At 48.2% G+C, this 20,315-nt stretch overlaps 1 protein-coding gene across 1 annotated transcript in view; it reads left to right on the top strand.

Moving 5' to 3' along the window:
* Window positions 1-20,315, top strand: part of UBR4 (ubiquitin protein ligase E3 component n-recognin 4) — a 94,498-nt gene that overhangs the window by 20,091 nt on the left and 54,092 nt on the right. Inside the window, exons 29-56 of the mRNA XM_059487321.1 lie at window positions 151-360; window positions 900-1,001; window positions 1,858-1,958; window positions 2,148-2,346; window positions 2,472-2,660; window positions 3,213-3,276; window positions 3,475-3,666; window positions 4,295-4,365; window positions 4,485-4,632; window positions 5,079-5,306; window positions 5,483-5,653; window positions 5,770-5,952; window positions 7,478-7,636; window positions 8,248-8,400; window positions 8,708-8,935; window positions 9,717-9,874; window positions 10,955-11,126; window positions 11,281-11,482; window positions 12,789-12,952; window positions 13,800-14,016; window positions 14,866-15,082; window positions 16,422-16,454; window positions 17,546-17,609; window positions 18,027-18,161; window positions 18,461-18,635; window positions 18,866-19,003; window positions 19,431-19,552; window positions 20,113-20,224. Coding sequence (XP_059343304.1) covers window positions 151-360; window positions 900-1,001; window positions 1,858-1,958; window positions 2,148-2,346; window positions 2,472-2,660; window positions 3,213-3,276; window positions 3,475-3,666; window positions 4,295-4,365; window positions 4,485-4,632; window positions 5,079-5,306; window positions 5,483-5,653; window positions 5,770-5,952; window positions 7,478-7,636; window positions 8,248-8,400; window positions 8,708-8,935; window positions 9,717-9,874; window positions 10,955-11,126; window positions 11,281-11,482; window positions 12,789-12,952; window positions 13,800-14,016; window positions 14,866-15,082; window positions 16,422-16,454; window positions 17,546-17,609; window positions 18,027-18,161; window positions 18,461-18,635; window positions 18,866-19,003; window positions 19,431-19,552; window positions 20,113-20,224 — 4,307 coding nt within the window. The remainder of the gene's footprint in view (window positions 1-150; window positions 361-899; window positions 1,002-1,857; window positions 1,959-2,147; window positions 2,347-2,471; window positions 2,661-3,212; window positions 3,277-3,474; window positions 3,667-4,294; window positions 4,366-4,484; window positions 4,633-5,078; window positions 5,307-5,482; window positions 5,654-5,769; window positions 5,953-7,477; window positions 7,637-8,247; window positions 8,401-8,707; window positions 8,936-9,716; window positions 9,875-10,954; window positions 11,127-11,280; window positions 11,483-12,788; window positions 12,953-13,799; window positions 14,017-14,865; window positions 15,083-16,421; window positions 16,455-17,545; window positions 17,610-18,026; window positions 18,162-18,460; window positions 18,636-18,865; window positions 19,004-19,430; window positions 19,553-20,112; window positions 20,225-20,315) is intronic.

The raw sequence follows: 20,315 nt of genomic DNA, 5'->3' as shown, positions 1-20,315 counted from the left end.
GCCAGTGTTTTTATCCCACCTTTCCAAAAAGAGTTTCATCACTGACTTCCATCCTGAGTTGTGCCTCACTTAATGTGAATTCTGGTTTCCAGCAGGGATGATCTGTGATACATCATGCAAAGAATTAACTTGTGTCCTTTTCTTTTCAAGCTGGTCAGATGATCCCAACCCACCCCAGGTGATCCATTCCCTGCTGCCCCTCCTTCTGGAGAGCAGCACAGAGAGTGTGGCAGAAATCAGCAGCAACTCCCTGGAAAGGATCCTGGGCCCAGCAGACTCAGATGAGTTCCTGGCACGTGTTTATGAGAAGTTGATCACGGGGTGCTATAACATACTGGCCCATCACTCTGACCCAAACAGGTAACAAAGCTGTGTGCAAAGATTGGCTACAGCAGGGATGCTTCTGGAACAGAAAAAATCTGCTTATTTTTATCTGTTGAAAGCTTCTGTACTTGTATACTTTAAATATGAGATAGTTCTTTCATATTACCAGAACTGTGGAGTGGGGGTGTGAGCGAGAGAGAATGGGGAGGAGTAACAATAGAAGAGACTTAAAGTGTAAAAGGAGCAGCTCTTTATAGGAATTTGTGTGTGAGGTGTCAGAAAGGTCTGGGTTATTTTAGGTTTCTGACTGGGACTTGCTTTACAGCATCATTTGTCCCTTTGTTCTAACTTGGTGGATTTGTTGGTGTTTATGTAAAGTTGTTCATCAATTGTTTTTCTCCTGTCTGTTGGAAGAATTGTTCCACTTTCAATTAGTGGAACAATTACTGGAATTGTAATGGCAAATATATAACTTCTGGCCTCTCAGAACTGTTGTGATTGTTGAAATTGTTTCTAGATGTTCTTATTTCATCCTCATGTATTTGATCCTTATCTATTCCTCTTTTAATCCTCAGTGGCCTGGATGAGTCCATCTTGGAGGAATGTTTGCAGCACCTGGAGAAACAGCTGGAGAGCAGCCAGGCCAGAAAAGCCATGGAGGAATTCTTTTCAGAAAGGTGAAGTCACCATGGAAGTTGTATTCCAAGGACTGCATTTCTCATCCTTGTTCTGTTAGCTTGTCAGTGTAGACACCAAGGTGATGTTAATGCCATTGTGCAGGAAAATACAGACTCTGTAGAGCCAGGATATCCTTCAGGCAGTTCAGGAGAGTGGGAGGAGACTCTGAGGGGGTGAGGACTTGGATCTTTGTCCAAATCAAATACTCAGTGAGGCCTCAGTAATATCAGTGGGGAATCTTGCAGGGTGATTGTTCTGTCAGAGCAGCTTTGTGAGAGATGCTGCTCCAAGCTGCAAACTCCCAAATTCTTCAGTGCTTCTGTGGAGCTGCAGGTTGATAATTTTAAGAGTGGGGAGGGGGGTTAGAACCATAAGGATAAATTGTGCTGGCAGCAGCCTAGAACAGCTGTGATAGAAACAGCCTAGCACAACCACAGTGTTCTGAGTGTGAGGTGAGCAAGAGGAAAGGCTTTCTCCATCAGAAAGCTGACCATTGCCTGGCTTTTCTCTCTAGCTGTTGAATAGTTCAGAATGAAAGCAGCCTGGTGGCTGTACACTGTTAGTATGGAAGAGAAAGATAAGCAAGAAAATCTGTTTTGGAGCCAGTTCAGGCCCTTTTGTGACTGGATATAGTCAGTAGAGAACACTGAGATGCTACTGAGGAGCCCATTTATGAGTTTTCTTCTGGGCTGGGCTTGCTGTTTGCCTGAAAGCTGTTTCTGTGGTTTGGCTGCTGAGCAGTGCTAACACAAACTCCTGCCAGTCTGAAACGTGAGGGTGGAGAGAAGTGGAGCCAGTGGGAAAGGGGAATGGGCTGCTCTTTACAAAGCTGATTTAATCCTCCCCTCTGTACAGCGGAGAGTTGGTGCAGATCATGATGGCGACGGCCAACGAGAACCTCTCAGCCAAGTTCTGTAACAGGGTGCTGAAATTCTTCACCAAGCTCTTCCAGCTGAGTAAGTGCCAGTAGCATCTCCTCCCTCCTGCCTTTCCACTTCACACTGTTCTTATGTTGCCTGAGATTGGAAGGTGCTTGGAAGAAAATCTGTGGGAGGGAGTGGGATCACAGCTTCATGCTTTCAAGGAAAGCCATTTCCACACGTGTTCCTTGGAGCATCTGTCAGTGACAGTCCCTTTCCCCCCAGCTGAGAAGAGCCCCAACCCCAGCCTGCTGCGCCTCTGCGGCTCCCTGGCCCAGCTGGCCTGTGTGGAGCCTGTGAGGCTGCAGGCCTGGCTCACCAGGATGACCATGTCCCCACCCAAGGACTCGGACCAGCTGGATGTGGTGCAGGAGAACAGGCAGCTGCTGCAGCTCCTCACCACGTACATTGTTAGGGAGAACAGGTAAAGCACAGCCCTGGTCCTGTCTTGTGTGTGCTCTGAGTTCCTCTTGCTCTCCAGAACAATCTCATGTGAGTTGTTGCTGGTTCTTGGTGGTACCTGTGTGAAACTCTCCTGTTTTTGCTCAGCCAAGTGGGGGAAGGCGTGTGCACTGTTCTGCTCAGCACTCTGATTCCAATGGCAACGGAGATGTTGGCCAATGGGGACGGCACGGGCTTTCCTGAGCTGATGGTCGTCATGGCAACTTTGGCCAGTGCAGGACAAGGGGCAGGACACCTCCAGCTTCATGGTGCTGCTGTGGACTGGCTGGGCAGATGGTAAGAGTGAGCTCTGTACTGCTGAGGCTTCATTTGTGGGAGTTTTTTAACATTGTGGTGTTTTGGGGACAGAAATTTGTGTTTACAGATAATCCCTTCTCTCTTAGTTTATTGTTTGTTGTTTGGGATACAAAGTGTCTGAGGGAGGCAGTTCTGTGTCCATGTGTTCCAAACAATCACGTTTTGTTTCTTTACTCTGGATGGTTTAGTTACTGCAATTATGCATTCCCTGTTGTTAATCTAAAGCAAACTGAATGCTTGAAGCAGTTGGTCAGGACTGAGTTTATACTTCCCAAAGGCTGTCAGCTGGAGTGAGGGGTTTTTGGACTCCCCATGCCAGGGAGTGTTCCAGACCAGTTGGATGGGGTTTGGTCCAGCCTGGGATAGTGGATGGTGTCCTGGCCCATGGCAGGGGTAGGATGAGATGGGCTTTAGTCCAGCCTGGGATAGTGGATGGTGTCCTGGCCCATGGCAGGGGTGGGATGAGATGGGCTTTAGGGTCCCTTCCATCCTGAACCATTCTGTAGTAATTCCCAGTGTTGTGTGTTGCAGCAAGAAATACCTGTCTCAAAAGAACGTGGTAGAGAAAATGAATGCCAACGTCATGCAAGGCAAGGTAAGGCCTGTGCTGGTGCTGTGCTTGCTGGAAGGACTCCCAGGCCTGGGTTCAGCTGTCCTGGTTTGGTGGGACAAAACCTGGTGGGAATTTTCAACCAATTTGGCCAGAGGGTGTCTGTCCTCTATTCATGCCCTGTAGCAGCTGTTGTGAGCTGTGAGCTCTGGGGCTCTGATTTTCCTTGCCTTTGCTCCCCAGCACGTGACAATCCTGGAGTGCACGTGCCACATCGTGTCCTACCTGGCCGATGTCACCAACGCCCTGAGCCAGAGCAGCGGGCAGGGCCCCAGCCACCTGTCTGTGGACGGCGAGGAGCGCGCCATCGAGGTGGACTCGGACTGGGTGGAGGAGCTGGCCGTGGAGGAGGAGGACTCCCAGGCTGAGGACTCGGTAGGCAGCAGGCACAGTGGGTGCTGCAGAGGACAGGAGGGTTTGTTTGGCACCTCCCAAATCACTCAGTTTATCAGCTGAGAGTTTGTGTTCACTGAGTGAAGGACCCTACATGTCAGGTCTGGAGGAGAGGATCTGTCATTCCTGACTAGATGTGTTGGCTTTGTGATGTCAACAAAAATTTAATATTTATTTTATAAAGATTATATATTTCTTTTCAGTAATATTTATAAATATTATTTATTTATTTTTAATTAAATTGAAGAAATTTAATAAAATGGGTTTGTTCCTACTGGTTGGCTGGCAGTTACTAGTTTTTCTATCAGCAAGCAGCTTTGATTAATACTTTAAGTACTGTTGGGTGGTGAAAAAAAAAGCTCTTAGGGTGTATTCTTTATTTTTTATGAATATTTTTGTTACTGTTTCTTTTTCTTGTTAACTATTTCACCTTACTACAATGTGTCACCATCTCCTCTCTCCATGTGGTTTGATACCAGCTGCTTTCTAGCTCTGTTGCTAAAATTTGCTGTTAAAATGTACCTTTGGTTTCTTGGGAATTTATTCTGTACATGTACTTCACTGTAGCTGCAGTTGTGACACCTTTCTAAAACAATTTTCTTTTGGATAGGACGAAGATTCTCTCTGTAACAAACTGTGTACCTTCACCATCACACAGAAAGAATTCATGAATCAACACTGGTAAGAATCTTGTGTTCAGAGTTTTAGCCTGGTATTTCTGGCCATTGGGAAAGAAACCAGTGTGGTTTGTGAGCCTCAAGGCACTGCCTGTCAAAACTCACCTGGCTTATTTTGGGCAGGTACCACTGTCACACTTGCAAGATGGTTGATGGGGTTGGTGTTTGCACAGTTTGTGCTAAAGTTTGTCACAAGGATCATGAGATTTCTTACGCCAAGTACGGATCCTTCTTCTGTGACTGTGGAGCCAAGGAGGATGGCAGCTGCCTGGTAAATTCTTTATGTCTTCAGATTTTCAAGTCCTTTTCCATTCTGCAGTAAGTTATGTCAAGATTTATGGATGCAGGAGTGCTAAGACTTGAAGGCTTTGACTTTATAATGAACACTCAGAATTTACAGCTTGCCTGGAAATTAATTTTTTTTGCACCAAATAAGAGCATTGGTAAATCTGTGTCCTAGTGACCCCTGGGATTCCGCCTGTCTTTACAGAATTTGCTGCACAGCAAAGAACACCTTTTCCCATGTTTTCCACTAGCAGCAAATGAAATAATTATACCTTAAATATGGAATTTTTTAATCCTTGGGTGGAGAGTCACATGCAGGATGTTAGTTCTTTAGAACTGTGCTCAAATTGCTGCTCTTACAATCTGTGTTCACTTCATCAGTAGCCAGGTTGAGCCTGGTTTGGGGTTTTAGTGCTACTCTGTCATTCCCAGGCGCTGGTGAAGAGAACTCCCAGCAGTGGGATGAGCTCCACCATGAAGGAATCAGCGTTCCAGAGCGAGCCCCGCGTGCCCGAGAGTGTCATCCGCCATGCGAGCACGTCCCCAGCTGAGAAGGCCAAGGTCACCATCAGTGAGGGCAAGGGCCCTGATGAGGAGAAGCCCAAGAAGAGCAGCCTGTGCAGAAACGTGGAGGGCTGTCGAGAGGAGCTGCAGTCCCAGGTATAATTGTCAGCTGCTAAACACAGACGGGTTATCATGAGCATCTTGGGCAGGCTGGGTTGGCTGTGAGCTGAGATGAGAGGGTCACAAAGGGGTGTCAGGCTTTAAAAAGCAGTTTATGTGCAGCTCCCATCAGGAGCATCTTGTTCCTCATTTGCCTGATCTGTTTCTTGTAGGCCAACTTCTCCTTTGCACCTTTGGTGCTGGAGATGCTGAATTTCCTGATGGATGCCATCCAGGTGAACTTCCAGCAGGCTTCAGCCATGGGGAGCAGCAGCCGTGCCCAGCAGGCTCTCAGCGAGCTCCACACTTTGGACAAATCAGTAGAAATGACAGATCAGCTGATGGTATGTACAAAAGGAATTAACAGAGTGTGGATGGGGGGGAGTGGCTTTGGCACAGAGACATTGCAGTGGAACAGAGACGTTGCAGTGACACCCTGTGGATGCTTTCCCTGGCTCAGGTCCCCACGCTGGGCTCGCAGGAAGGCGCCTTTGAGAACGTGCGCATGAACTACAGCGGGGACCAGGGCCAGACCATCCGGCAGCTGATCAGCGCGCACGTGCTGCGCCGCGTGGCCATGTGCGTGCTGTCCTCGCCCCACGGCCGCCGCCAGCACCTGGCTGTCAGCCACGAGAAGGGCAAGGTGAGCCAAGGGAGCCCTGGGCTCATCCTGAGGGAGTGGAACGGTGCTGGGGCTGCTGGGCTCCTCCTGAGGGAGGGGGAACCGTGCTGGAGCTGCTGGGCTCCCATGGGACATGGAGCAGTGCTGGGGCTCCTGGGAGAAGGGGAACGGTGCTGGGACTGCTGGGCTCCCACAGGGAATGGAGCAGTGCTGGAGCTGCTGGGCTTCTGAGGGAGGGGAACAGTGCTGGGTTCCCAAGGGTCATGGAACAGTGCTGGAGCTACTGGACTCCCATGGGAAATGGAGCAGTGCTGGAGCTACTGGGCTCCTGAGAGAAGGGGAACGGTGCTGGAGCTGCTGGGCTCCCACAGGGAATGGAGCAATGCTGGAGCTGCTGGGTTCCCAGGGGAAATTGAGTAGTACTGGATCCACTGGGTTCCCAAGGAAAATGGAACAGTGCTGGATCCGCTGGGCTGTCAGAGAAATGGAGCAGTTCTGGGTTCTCAGGGAAATGGAAAAGTGCTGGATCCTGGGGTTCCTGAGGGAAGTGGAGCAGTGCTGGAGCTGCTGGGGTCCCAGGGAAAGGGAACAAGTGCTGGAGCTGCTGGGTTCCTAAGGGATGTAGAACAGTGCTTGGAGCCATTGGGCTCCCAGGGAAATGGAGCAGTGCTGGATGCACTGGGTTCCCAGGGAAATGAAGCAGTGCTGGATCCTGGGGTCCCCAAGGGAAGTGGAACAGTGCTGAGGAACAGGCTGTGGTTTGTTCTGTGCATCTTGAGATCTGGTGTGAAGTGTTGTGTAGCTATGCGGAACCTCTTGTAGGGAAAACCGTTAAAGAAAAAGAGTTCCTGCAGCAGGAACAGTGAGAACAGCTCACTGTCATCACCCACCTCACTGCAGCCACCTGAGAGGAGGCTGGAGTCAGGTGGGGGGCCATGATTCAGTGAAAGGACAAGAGGAAATGACCTAAAGGTGCACCAAGGGAGCTTCGAATTAGTTACTAGAAACAAAAATTTGTCTGCAGGAGTGGTTGGTTAGACATCGGAATAAGTTCCCCAGACAGGTGGTAGAGTCACCAACTCTGGAAGTGTTCAGGAGGTGTCTGGACATGGCACTTGGGGACGTGGTTCAGGGATGATTATGGTGGTGCTGGGGTGATGGCTGGACTCAGTGATCTCATGGATCCCTTCCAGCTTTGATGATTGTGTGGTTCTGATTCAGAATCAACTGAATAACTGTGGGATCTGGAACTGAAATGCCTGACTCCCTTCAGTTACAGACAGATAACCAAGTTCAGTCTGTGATTCTGTAACTGGGATCTGGAACTGAAATGCCTGACTCGCCCCAGTTACAGTGACATAACCAAGTTCAGTCTGTGGTTCTGGCTCTGTAACTGGGATCTGGAACTGGACTGCCTGACTCCCCCCAGTTGCAGTCAGATAACCGAGTTCAGTCTGTGGTTCTGGTTCTGTAACTGGGATCTGGAACTGGACTGCCTGACTCCCCCCAGTTGCAGTCAGGTAACTGAGCTCATTCTGTGGTGCAGATCACAGTGCTCCAGCTCTCAGCCCTGCTGAAACAAGCTGACTCCAGCAAAAGGAAGCTGACCCTCACCCGCCTGGCATCGGCGCCCGTCCCGTTCACTGTGCTGAGCCTGACTGGGAATCCCTGCAAGGAGGATTACCTGGCTGTGTGTGGGCTGAAGGTGAGTGCCTGCCAAACCCTGTTCCAGGGAGCTGCAAACATCAGCTGAAAGCCAACTGTGTTTGTTTCCTCTGAGGAGTTAGCACAGAGCTGCCTCCAAAGTTCTGTCACTAATTCAGCTCCTGATCCACTTTCCTACTAGACAGATAAGGTAAAAGAAGCAGGACCTGGATGAACAATATAATTAATGAGACAGTGCCTTGAAATAGTATTTCTTAATTTATTCAAGCTGATTTTGTTTTAAGACAAGAGCCAGTGTTTGGCTCTTGTCTTACAACAAAACACACTCACACTTAGTGTGTTAAAACTAGTCTGTAACAATTAGTGTTCTTTGGCAAGAACTCCTCTTGTTTGTATTCCCCCAAATTTAGATTCAGTTTTCCCAGTGCAGAATCTACAGATGTGTTATTTAGCTGAGAAAAAGCTGGGCTCTCTGTGGCTTTTTCTTTTCAAATCTTCATGTTATTTATCTTCACTGCAGGAAATTGAGATTTAAATTCTCTGAATCATTATTTGCCGTAAGAGAAATGCTGAGTTTTAACTCCATTCTTGGCTTCAAATATTTGTGAACACTTTGTTTTAATATTTAACCAATTTTCTCCATTACTCCAGGATTGCCATGTGCTAACATTCAGCAGCTCTGGATCAGTCTCTGATCATTTGGTGCTTCATCCCCAACTGGCCACTGGGAATTTCATCATCAAAGCCGTGTGGCTGCCAGGATCCCAAACAGAGCTGGCCATTGTCACTGCAGACTTTGTGAAGGTATGTCAGGCCACGAGCTGGTGATTATACAGCTCCTGGCAGGCATCAGAGTCTGGATCCTCGAGGAGTTGCATGTGGGAGAATGTGGTAATATTCTTAGAAATGAATTGGAAATATAAATTTGGGATATTTCTTGCCAGGAAAAGCAAACCCAAAGTACTTAAAGAGAAAAAAAACCCCAAACTATAACATGTCATGGGGATTCCCTCATCTCAGCTCTTGTTCATTTGCACTGTTTTGTATCATAGCAGTTAATTACTGCCTTGATAATCATTGTGGTTAATTATTTCCTTGGTTCTCCCCACAGATCTATGACCTCTCAGTAGATGCCTTGAGCCCAACTTTCTACTTCCTCCTGCCGAGTTCCAAAATCAGGGATGTCACGTTCCTGTTCAACGAGGAGGGGAAGAACATCATTGTGATCATGTCCTCTGCTGGCTACATCTACACACAGCTCATGGAGGAGGCCAGCAGTGCCCAGCACGGGCCCTTCTATGTCACCAATGTGCTTGAAGTCAACCACGAGGACCTGAAGGTGCTGGTGACTTCCCTTTCTCTCTTTTTTCCATCTTCCATTTGAAGGCAGAAGTTTCCTTCTTTTTTTCCTTCTCCTTTTAAGCCCCCTGATCTAGATCAAGGAGCTTTCTCATTCCTCTAAAGAGAGAAATATCCTTACAGTAAAAGGAGGTGGGGGTGAAAATTAAACCCCTTGATCCTTTCATCTAGAAAATGGAGCATGTTTTCCATGGCTGGCTCTGAAGTCATGCCCAGCAGGATTTCTCAGCAGGGAGATGGCTTCAGAGCAGTGCTGTTCTCAGAGCAAGGCACTCCAAAAGTGCAGGAGCAGAAGGGATAAATCACCATGGCTGGGGCTGGAGAGCTGCAGTCAGCCTTTGTTTCTTCTCTTGAGGATGACCTTTAAAATCTCTCCAGTGTTTTTACCCTAGCCTGCTTCAAAACAGGAATAGATGAGAAGGAGGCTCTCAGGAAGGTCTTTTATGAGCTGGGCATCCAGGGGATGCTCCATGTGACACTGTCACACTGAGCTGAGGCTCACAGCTGCGGGAGCTCAGGGTGTTACCTACAGCCTCTGGGTGTGCAGTCTCAGCATCCCCTCCCAGAGCCTTTGAAGTGTCTGATGGATGAGTTCACCCAGGAGTTCAGCTTAGAAAATTGTCATTTAGGGCTCTGTTCTCTCACTGCTGGGGAGGAGGGGCGGCTTTGGGAATAATTCCATCGCAAATGTAAAAGCCTGACAGAGTGTGTGGGGATATTTGTGTTTATGTTAAATGTTGGCATTTCTCTGCATCCCCCAGGACAGCAATGGCCAGGTGGCAGGAGGGGGGGTGTCAGTCTATTACTCCCACGTGCTGCAGATGTTGTTCTTCAGCTACTGCCAAGGCAAATCCTTCGCAGCCACCATCAGCCGGGCCAGCCTGGAAGTGCAGCGCCTCTTCCCAATTAACATCAAGAGGTGAGGATCCTGGGGGACACTCCCTGCATTTTTATTGCTTTCTTTTTGTAATAAATATTGTTTATTATTAAACATCCCAGCTCTGAATGGCCAAACTGTGTGGTGAAAATTCCCTGCTGGCTGATGATTTCTTGCTACTTTTCATGTTCCTTCTGTCCTAATGGACTTGGATGATCCTTGTGGGTCGGGAATTCTATGATATCCCAGTTGCAGGATAATTAGAAACCAAAGCTGTCTGTTTCAGCAGTGGGCCATGCATGCATTTTGTCCTCCCAGCAGGATTGCAGAGCAGAAAGGTGTCTGCAGAGCAGTGGAGCTGCCCAGAGTGAGCTGCCCGAGGTGCAGCCGCTGGAACCGATGGGATTATCCGCCCTCACCCGGGCGGCCGAGGAGGGAGCCTTTGTTTCCTTTCAGCACCACTGCTGCAGTGGACCTTGTGCATTGTGCATGTTAAGGCTGATTTTCAGACTCCCTTGAGGGAAACCAATCTCTTACTCTATGAATGTGGCAAGAAAAAGACAGTTCTGTTGTGTGTTCTGATACACAGTGCTGGGCACTCAGGCCACAGACTGTTCACTGGCCTGGCACAAAGCCACTGTCACCAGTGGGCTCTGAAGGAGGTCAGGTTCCAAGAGCTCCTGAACTCCAGTTGAGTTTGGCTTAGTCTTTTTGCAGCTCTGTTTCCACTTTTTCCAGTGAGCAGACACTGATTCTCTTGCATTCTCTTATTGCTGCTGGGTGTGTTGAAACATGAAACTGTTCATCTGTTCAGATAAAAACATTGCTGAAAGCCATTTATAAATTGCCTCCTTGATTTGAGGCATCAAATGCAACACTAAGCCAGTTTTTCCTTGAGTTTGCAGGGTAGGGATCAAGGCTGAGGACTGGGATGCTTGTGGTTTCTGCCCACTGTGGTGACTGTTTCAGGTTGCTCACCTGTGAACCAGACACTGTTCATTGATGCAGTGCTTGAACCCTGCTCAGGACAAAGCTTTAATTGATTTGAGCACAATGAAATTTGTGTGGTTTTCCTTGTGCTGCTCCTGAAATGAATGTCATTGTGCCCTTCGTCTCTCACAGTTCCAATGGTGGCAGTAAGACTTCTCCAGCCCTGTGTCAGTGGTCTGAGGTGATGAACCACCCTGGCCTGGTGTGCTGTGTCCAGCAGACCACGGGTGTCCCACTGGTGGTGATGGTGAAGCCAGACACCTTCCTCATCCAGGAGATTAAGACCTTGCCAGCCAAAGCAAAGGTTAGTCAGGGTTCCCTGTATTTTTGACTCTTAAAATTTGGTTTCTTGTTCTTGTCAACCAGATCTCCAGTCTTGGCAGCTTTTCTAATACAAAAAGTTTGTTCCTCCAAGCGAGAGTCGCCAAGCCCTTCCCTTCCCTTGCCTTGCCTTGCAGATCCAGGACATGGTGGCCATCCGTCACACGGCCTGCAACGAGCAGCAGAGGACCACCATGATCCTGCTGTGTGAGGATGGCAGCCTGAGGATCTACATGGCCAACGTGGAGAACACGTCCTACTGGCTGCAGCCCTCCCTGCAGCCCAGCAGCGTCATCAGCATCATGAAACCCGTGCGCAAGCGCAAGGCGGCCGCCATCAGTAAGGGCTCCTCACATCACCTCACCTTTGTCACTCACTGTCCTGGACTGCAGGATAAGTGTGTGCTCTGTCTGCCATCTGTTAGAGGTGTGGCAGTTATCTCCTGGTAATAGAACAGGATCAAGGCACCAAAATCTGTCTTGGTTTGAAAAGATAGGTGTGTGCTGAGGAAGGCAGGAGCCTCCTGAAATGGAAAATGTGAACCCCTCCCACTCTGAATTGTTATAATTTTGAAATTAAAGGGCTGTCAGGCAAAGATATGGGAGCAGGAATAGCAGTTCTTTACTAGGGAAGAAAATAAAAAATAATTAAATAAACAATGCAGTAATACAAAACAGCACTGACAGAGTCAGAACAGGACCTGACCCCCTGTGTGTCAGGGTGGTGGCACAGTCCCATTCCATGGTGGCTCAGCCCTCCTGGAGTGACAGATGTGGTTCTGCAGGAGCAGGGATCCTGGAGAAGGGTTGAGTTTTCTTCTGAAGATTCAGTGGTGATGTAGATGGGCATGGTCTTCCTCTGGAAATGCAGTGGGCAAAGGCTGCTGTGGTGTCCCAAAGCTCAGATTGGATCCAGGTAGGAATGCTTGGCTCCTCCCCTGGGTGGAGCATCTCCCCATGGGATGATGGAATTGGATCAGCCATGCAGGGACACTCAGTGGCCATGGACAGAAGATATTTCCTGGAGGGAGAATTGGTTGTGGGAGAGATAAAGAAAACTGCCCCACGAACAGAACTGTTCCACCTCTAACAGATGGCAAATAGAATACACACTTATCTTGCAATCCAGGGCACTAACGGAGATGTAAAGATTGATCTACATCATCTAAATACTTACAACACTCATTCTGACTATTACATAGATACTGGCTAAGTGGATAAAATGTTTCCATAGATGGATGTTGGAACCCTGGTTACTGAGAATTTTAGGCTTTCTGTACTGATAGGCACTGACCCTCAAGAGAACACTACATTTCACCTGAAGCTGTAGAGAAGGCTTCCAAAATTAAATAACAAAACTAAAATTATTAGTGCACAGTTTAAATAAAAGTGTATGATATCACATAGTAGAAAACTTAGAGTTTAAAATTTTAAAATATTGTAATATCTATAAACAAGATAGAAGTTTTAAGACAGACAGTAGTCCTTCTTTTTCACCTTCTTCTTCATAAGTTTGAGTAGTAAAAAATCCAACAGATGCATACAGAAATACTTTCCAAAGGAGGTGAGTTGTTTCTGCAGGATTTTTACCACAACTTTGCCTGTTCAGAACATCTTTTGTCACAAAGATCTCTTTCCCCTTTTAGCAACTCGCACATCCAGCCAGGTGAACTTCCCCATTGACTTCTTTGAGCACAACCAGCAGCTGACAGACGTGGAGTTCGGGGGCAATGACCTGCTGCAGGTGTACAATGCCCAGCAGATCAAGCACCGCCTCAACTCCACGGGCATGTACGTGGCCAACACAAAGGTGAGTGGGGCAGTCTGGGGACTCTGTTGGGCTTCTGGGTGACATTACTGTTCATGTTGTCACCATGCCTTGCCTTAAGGAGTCTGCTTTGTTCAAATGACCCCACACATGTGCTGTACCTGGGGGTGCTGGGTGACAACAGACTGAACATGGGCCAGCAGTGTGCCCTGGTGGCCAAGAAGGCCAATGGCTCCTGGCCTGCATCAGGAATGGTGTGGCCAGCAGGAGCAGGGAGCTCATTCTGCCCCTATACTCAGCACTGGTGAGGGCACACCTTGAGTGCTGTGTCCAGCTCTGGGCCCTCAGTTTGGGAAGGACGTTGAGACATTTGAGTGCATCCAGAGAAGAGTGACAAGGCTGGTGAAGGGCTGGGAACACAAACCCTGGGAGGAACGACTGAGGGAGCTGGGGGTGTTTAGCCTGAAGAAAAGGAGACTCAGAGATGACCTTATCACTCTCTATAACTCCCTGAAAGGTGGTTGTAGGCAGGTGGGTTGGTCTCTTTCTCCAGGAACTGACAGAACCAGAGCACAGTGTCTCAAGCTGCATTGGGGAAATATAGGTTGGATATTAGGAAGTTGTTTTTCACAGAAAGAGTGATAAAATATTGGAATGGTCTGCCTGGTGAGGTGGTGGAGTCACCATCTCTGGATGTGTTCAAAAAAAGACTGGATGTGGCACTCGGTGCCATGGTTTAGTTAAGGTGTTTAAGGCATGGGTTGGACTTGGTGATCTTAAAGGTCTCCTCCAACCTGGTGATTCTGTAATTCAGTAAACAGTGGGGTCACCTCTGTACAGCGTCCTTGGCTTCAGAGACAGTTTTTGAGCTGTGCTTTTTTCTCTGCAGCCCGGGGGTTTCACCATCGAGGTGACCAACAACAACAGCACGATGGTGATGACGGGCATGCGCATCCAGATTGGCACGCAGGCCATCGAGCGAGCGCCCTCCTACCTGGAGATCTTCGGGCGCACCATGCAGCTCAACATGACCCGCGCCCGCTGGTTCGACTTCCCCTTCACCCGCGAGGAGGCCCTGCAGGCTGACAAGAAGCTCACCATCTTCAGTAAGGCTGGGTGCCCTGCTTGGTCTGAGCAGCTGTGGGCTGCTTTGGGTGGGATGGAGCTGCTTCACCTCACAGCTGGGAGCTGCCGCAATCCATTCGTTTGTCCTGGCTGTGAAAACTGTCTGAGGGGGGAGCCCTGAGCATTTGGTGACTTTATTTATGGCCCAGTTTTGTGCTGCTTTGAGTGAATGTTCAGTAGTTCAACTCAATGATTTTGTGCTGAGGTGAGAGAAGGAAAGTGACCTTGCAAAGGAGATGGCACTGTCTGTGATGGTGTTCCCAGGGGTCTTAGGATGAGGGAAGAGATGAGGATCTGACTCCATGTCTCAGAAGGCTTGATTAAAATTATTAAATCATTAATATAACATATATAATAGTATATTAATATATAGTTATTAAATATTAATATTATTAAAATATAATATCTATTTAATGATATATATTATATTAAAACTATACTAAAACAATAGAAGAAAGGATTTCATCAGAAGACTGGCTAAGAATAGAAAAGGAAGGAATAACAGGCTTGTGTCTTGGACAAAGAGTCCGAGCCAGCTGACTGTGATTGGCCATTAATTAGAAACAACCACATAAGACCAATCACAGATGCACCTGTTGCATTCCACAGCAGCAGATAATCATTGTTTACATTTTGTTTCTGAGGCCTCTCAGCTTCTCAGGAGGAAAAATCCTAAGGAAGGATTTTTCATGAAAGATGTCTGTGACAACTGTCAGTGGCTGTGTATTAATGACGGTGTAATTGCTGTCCTGGTCCTGTGAAATGAGGCTGGTTTGTATCCCAAAGCAACAGTTCTCTCAGTTTTTAAGAAATGTCTCTCATCACCACAGTTGGAGCTTCTGTGGATCCTGCTGGAGTCACCATGATGGATTCCATCAAAATTTATGGCAAAACCAAGGAGCAGTTTGGCTGGCCTGACGAGCCCCCTGAGGATTTCCCATCTGCTTCAGTGAGCAACGTGTGTCCCCCAAACCTCAACCAGGGCAATGGCACTGGGGACACCGAGTCAGCTGCCCCTGCTGCTGCCAGTGGGACTGTCCTGGAGAGGTATTTCCACAGTCTTTCCCTTATTTCTCCTTGGAAATGGGTTGTTGTTGTTGTGGTGGGCACTTGGGTGCACTTCTGTGCTTTTCCTGACTTGGAGAACTGGAGGGAATTAGTGAGTTGTTCTCACTGCCTTCCACAGCAACAGCTGAAAACAGGGGTTGATTATCTTGGTAGGAGGGTTTGTGGTGGCTCTTGGTTGATCTGGTGCAGTAGCTGGGTAGATCTGTGTGCTTGCTTGTGCTGCCTAGTTCATGTTTCAGCAGTCTCGAGGAGCTTAAAGCAATTCCTGCTGCCCTGGGACATTCTCTCATTTCAAGTTGGCCCTTTTTTGGTCTCTGGAGCTCACAGAGGTCAGGCTTCTCGGAAGCTGAGCTCAGTTTTGAGGAGGGCTTTGTGTGTGACCCTGCTTTAGGCTTGTGGCTCCCACAACTTGCCTTGTAGCCCACGTGCCTCAGGCTGAGCTGTTGTGCTGGGGAAGGTTTTGAGTTTTCCCCATATCCCTGCTGAGAGCCAAACCCCAAGGGTGACCTGGACATAAATTTAGTGAATAAACAGAACTTGTGTTCTTTCTGATGTCCATGCTGTGTTTCCTTTGCACTCATACAGTCTGTATCATAAGGGTTGTAAAAGCAGCAAGGACAGGAGGGAAACAGCTCAAAGAGGAACTGGTACTGCTGAAAAATGAGCATCTCAGGGGAAACAATCACTGCTCAGCTGTGAGGAAGTGCTGGTTAAGTTTGTCTGACTGAAATTCTCTGGTAGAGGCTCAGGGCTTGAAGTGCCACTTAGGCCCAGTTGAAGGACCTGTTCAGCCATCCTTTAATATTTTGTCTAATAGTTCATGGGATTTTTTTCTGTGTTTATTTCCCTCTCCTTCCCTCCTCTGCTGTGACATCCCCACAAGATGTCCCTCTCAGCACAGACATGCTCTCTGGTTTTTCAGAGCAGTGGGATTATATTCTAAAAATTCAGATATGAAAAAAAATATTCTTCCTATTTGGTGTTACCTTCTGAAGGGCCTCTGGAGTAGGAACAGCTGATGGCAGGCAGGAGGCACTTTTCTATCCAAGTGTGGTGTCTGCACTCCAATTTAGGCCTGGGTGGTGCTTTAAGTGGTGCTTGGCTTCTCTGTGTGAGGTGACCTGGCTCATCTCTGTCTTTGTTTTGCTCCAGACCAGTGTGTGCTGCCCAGGTAGAGACCCTGCTTAGACTGACGCTCCCCCGGCTTCCTGATTTCCCCATTTAATTTGCCTTTTGCTTAGAATGTGTTCTAGGGAGTTTTTCTGTGAGCTTTACACATTTTTTTTTTTTTTTTTCCTTTTTCTTTGCTCCCCCAAAGTTCTGACACTGAGTCCCTAACCACCCTGGACCGGTTAGTATGGCATCCTTTTCTCTGCACGAGTGAGTGTGTGTCAGAGACAGAACACATGGTGTGGCTTTTGGTGACTGGGTTTTTTTTTGTTTTCCAAGTGACATTTGCTTCTTTACATTCTGGTCATTGCATGGCAGATGGTTTAGCAAATGTAAAGATGAGGTGGTTTGCAGATTTTTGCTCTACACAGCATAACTGTTGCTTATTTGACAGACTCCTCTCTGCTTTGTTCCTTCCTTGTGCCTTCTTATCCCACTTCTGTTCCCTCCAAGCTTTGTGAGGGTGCCTGTGGGGAGGGGGATGTTATTTATCACCACCAGACCAGACAATTGTTTCTTCTGCCTTCCAATCCTACACTGCTATTTTTCCCCTTAATGCTCTCTCTTCCCTGCTTTTTCCTGTATCTTCCTGCTCCTTCTGGTGTGTCAGATGGCATTTCAGGTAGTTCCACCTGGGGGCATGGAGTGCTGCTACAGGGACTTTGCTGCCACTTGTAAATCAGGTTTTCCCTGGGGACAAGTGTTTTCCCAGCCTGCTTGAAACCTCAGCATCCCTCACTTGGGGGTCACACCCACTCCTCTGAGTTAATTTTCCTCTGGAATATTTTGTGCTGAAACTCCAAATTGGAAAGAGCAACCTGTGTGAAAATAGCAAGCGAGTAGAACGTTGCTCCCTGAGCAAAGTCGGTTCCGCTTTTTCCCATGTGTCATAGCCAGCCTTGATCTGCAGTCATCTGTACGTCTGGGGGCCATGGTGAATTGGGACTGTCAAGACAATCCAAGTTATCCCTGCTGCAGGCTGCGTAAGGAAATGTTTTATCCTCTTTGGGAGAGAAAAGCCCCTGTCTTTCAGCTGTGGATTATTAAAGCAGTCCTAAGTTTGTCTGTGAGCGTGAGCCAGGTTTAACTCTGGTCTGTAACACAATGAAATGATATGCATGGTGCCTGTGGCAGGTTTTATCATGCTTTGATTTTGTACTTGGCATTCGTTAGCTGTCTCTGAGCTACTCATGACTGTAGCCCGCATAAAGCAAAGTGCTAAGGAGAGAGAAGGGTTGCTGTACTCAAGCCTGCTTTCCTCTCTCCCTCCAGGCTAGTTGTGAGTTCTTTAGAAGCGCTGGAAAGCTGCTTTGCTGTGGGACCAGTCAACGAGAAGGCAAGTAACTTTCTGAATACATTCCTGAGCTTTGGAGCCGGGGGAGGAGGGGCCAGCTCAGCACTACCTCCTGCAGCCCCGGGGGCCTGATAGGAGCAGAGCCGCATCCCTTTTGCTCAGAGCACTGATCTGAAAGTTGCCTTAGCCAAAAGCGTTTGAAACTAGTTTAGAATGACAATTGGCATTTGCATTTAGCGCTGGTGGGCTTTTTGTGCTGCAGAGTGACCTCGTTTACAGGAACAGCAGGGTGGGAGCCCATAAATCTCAAAGGGACTTTTCTTGTGGAGACATGTGAAGTGTTCCCTAAATGTCAATAGTAAATGGAGGGAGGCCATCAAAAGGGTATTGAGGGAAGGGAGCTGTAGGTACACTGGGTGATAGTAAATATACTGAATAATGGGGTTTGTCTGTTCTTAGGAGAAGAGTAAGATTGCAGCTCAGGAACTGGCTACAGTGCTGCTGTCCATGCCAGCCCCTTCCAGCGTGCAGCAGCAGACCAAGAGCCTGCTGGCCAGCCTGCACACCAGCCGTTCAGCTTACCACAACCACAAGGTACTGCCCAGGGCATGGATTTGGGGCTCCTGGGACCTGCCAGGTCATGGCTGAGGTGCAGCAGAGCCCTGGATAGCCCTTCCTTCATGGAGCACAATCCTCCTGTCTCATCTCCCTTTATCTCCTGCTGCCTGCCCTGCACCAGGGTTGTGTGATTCTGTCACCTTTTTGCATTGGTTGCCCTTCCTTAGATGAGGAGTGCTGGATTTCCCCAGGATCTGTCCCCTGGTTGTGCTTCAGCTGCTTTCAGTGCTGCAATCAGTTGTTTTTCTTTGCCTGTGTTATCTCTCACTGTACAGGATCAAGCACTGCTAAGCAAAGCCATTCAGTATTTGACCTCCTCAACCAAAGAAGGGAAGGACCTCGACCCTGAGGTGTTCCAGAGGCTGGTCATCACTGCTCGCTCCATTGCTATCATGAGACCCAACAATCTGGTGCACTACACAGAATCAAAGCTGCCACAGCTGGAAACAGGTAGATAAGTCTGTAATTTTCTATAAGTTTCTGTTGTGATAATTGAAGCTGTGCTGGGGTGTTGGGTTCAGAGTGGCAGAGACTGTATGTGACAGATTTGGTAGGTGTGTGATATCCTGCTGATGAGAACATCAAAGCCTCTGGAAAAAGCCATTTCAAATAAACTTGGTGTTACCCTCATTAAGGTTTTCCCCTGCACATTTCTGAGAGGTGTTTTTTAATCTGTGCAGAGAGTGAAGAAGGGCAGGAGGCCCAGAAACACGTGGAAGGAGAGGGCTGCACCTTCATTACCCAGCTGGTGAACCACTTCTGGAAGCTCCATGCATCAAAACCCAAGAATGCCTTTCTGGCCCCTGCCTGCCTGCCAGGTGGGAGAGCTCTTCCTTTGCTGTTGGCAAGCCTGTGGCTTCTGAAGGGGCCTGTTTTAAGTTTGTAAGCAGAGAACATGACTTTTCAATGCTAGTGCTGCTCTGAGGGCTCTGTGATGTGCAGATTCTGCTTCAAAGCTTTTGTTCAGGGCCACGTGTATTGTGCCAGGAAGAAGGGACTGATGATTGATTTACCCACATTTGTCTTTGTGGGTGGTGTTAGAGGATATTCAGTGGTGCTGGTGTATGGAGTTCACAATATTCCATCAGACAGACAAGACTGGCTCAGTCTGGATTGAAAATCAATGTATTTGTGCTGTTAACATTGTGCCTTGAAGTCTGCAAACAAAAGATGCTTCCTGCAGTGCCTCACTCTGTGCTGAAATACAGAGAGAGCTGATTTCAGTCCTGCTTTTATTCCTGCTAGGTCTCACTCATGTTGAAGCCACAGTCAATGCTTTGGTGGATATTATCCATGGATACTGCACGTGTGAGCTGGACTGTATCCATACTGCTTCCAAGATCTACATGCAGATGTTACTTTGCCCAGTATGTCACCTTGTTCTTCTCTGCCTCAGCCTCCAGTTGCACCTGGGGAGGTTTAGGTTGGGCATCTGAAACATTTCTTTGTGGAAGGGGTGTTCCAGCCTGCCGCAGGCTGCCCAGAGCAGTGCTTGAGTCCCCACCCCTGGAGGGATTTAAAAGTGTGGATGTGGCACTTGGGGACATGGGTTAGGGGGATTGGCAGTGTCGGGTTTATGGCTGGGCTTGATCTCAGAGGGCTTTTTCAACCTAAATGTTTCTATGATTCTATAGTGGGGAAAAAATTAAATGTGGGCATAATGCGAATACACGGTACAGACACAAAATACAGCCAAAACCACCCAGCCAGAAGTGAATGGAGGAGAATTCTCCCTCTCCTTGTGTTCTAGTAATGTTTGCCATGTGCTGCATGTGGAATTACAAGTGTTGCTTAGTGGGAGGTGGCTTGTGTCCTACATGAACCATGACTGACAAGAGTCACAAGTGGATTTTTAGCCATTTTTCCAAATGCTGTGTAAAAGGACTTGGAGCTGAAGGAGTGTAATGCTGAACTGTTCACCCTGCAGGACCCAGCAGTGAGCTTTTCCTGCAAGCAAGCTTTGATCAGGGTGCTGAGACCCCGGAACAAGCGGCGCCACGTGACCCTGCCCTCGTCCCCCCGCAGCAACACCCCCATGGGTACGCCAGGGCACCCTGCTTAAACCAGCAGGGCCTTTTGACTGCTCAGAAAGGACAGGAAAATAAAGTGGTCTTGTTAGAAACTGAGACT

This window comes from Ammospiza nelsoni, chromosome 22 (assembly GCF_027579445.1).
Source record: "Ammospiza nelsoni isolate bAmmNel1 chromosome 22, bAmmNel1.pri, whole genome shotgun sequence".
NCBI classification, from domain to species: Eukaryota; Metazoa; Chordata; class Aves; order Passeriformes; family Passerellidae; genus Ammospiza; species Ammospiza nelsoni.
This window is presented reverse-complemented; position numbering and strand designations above follow the sequence as displayed.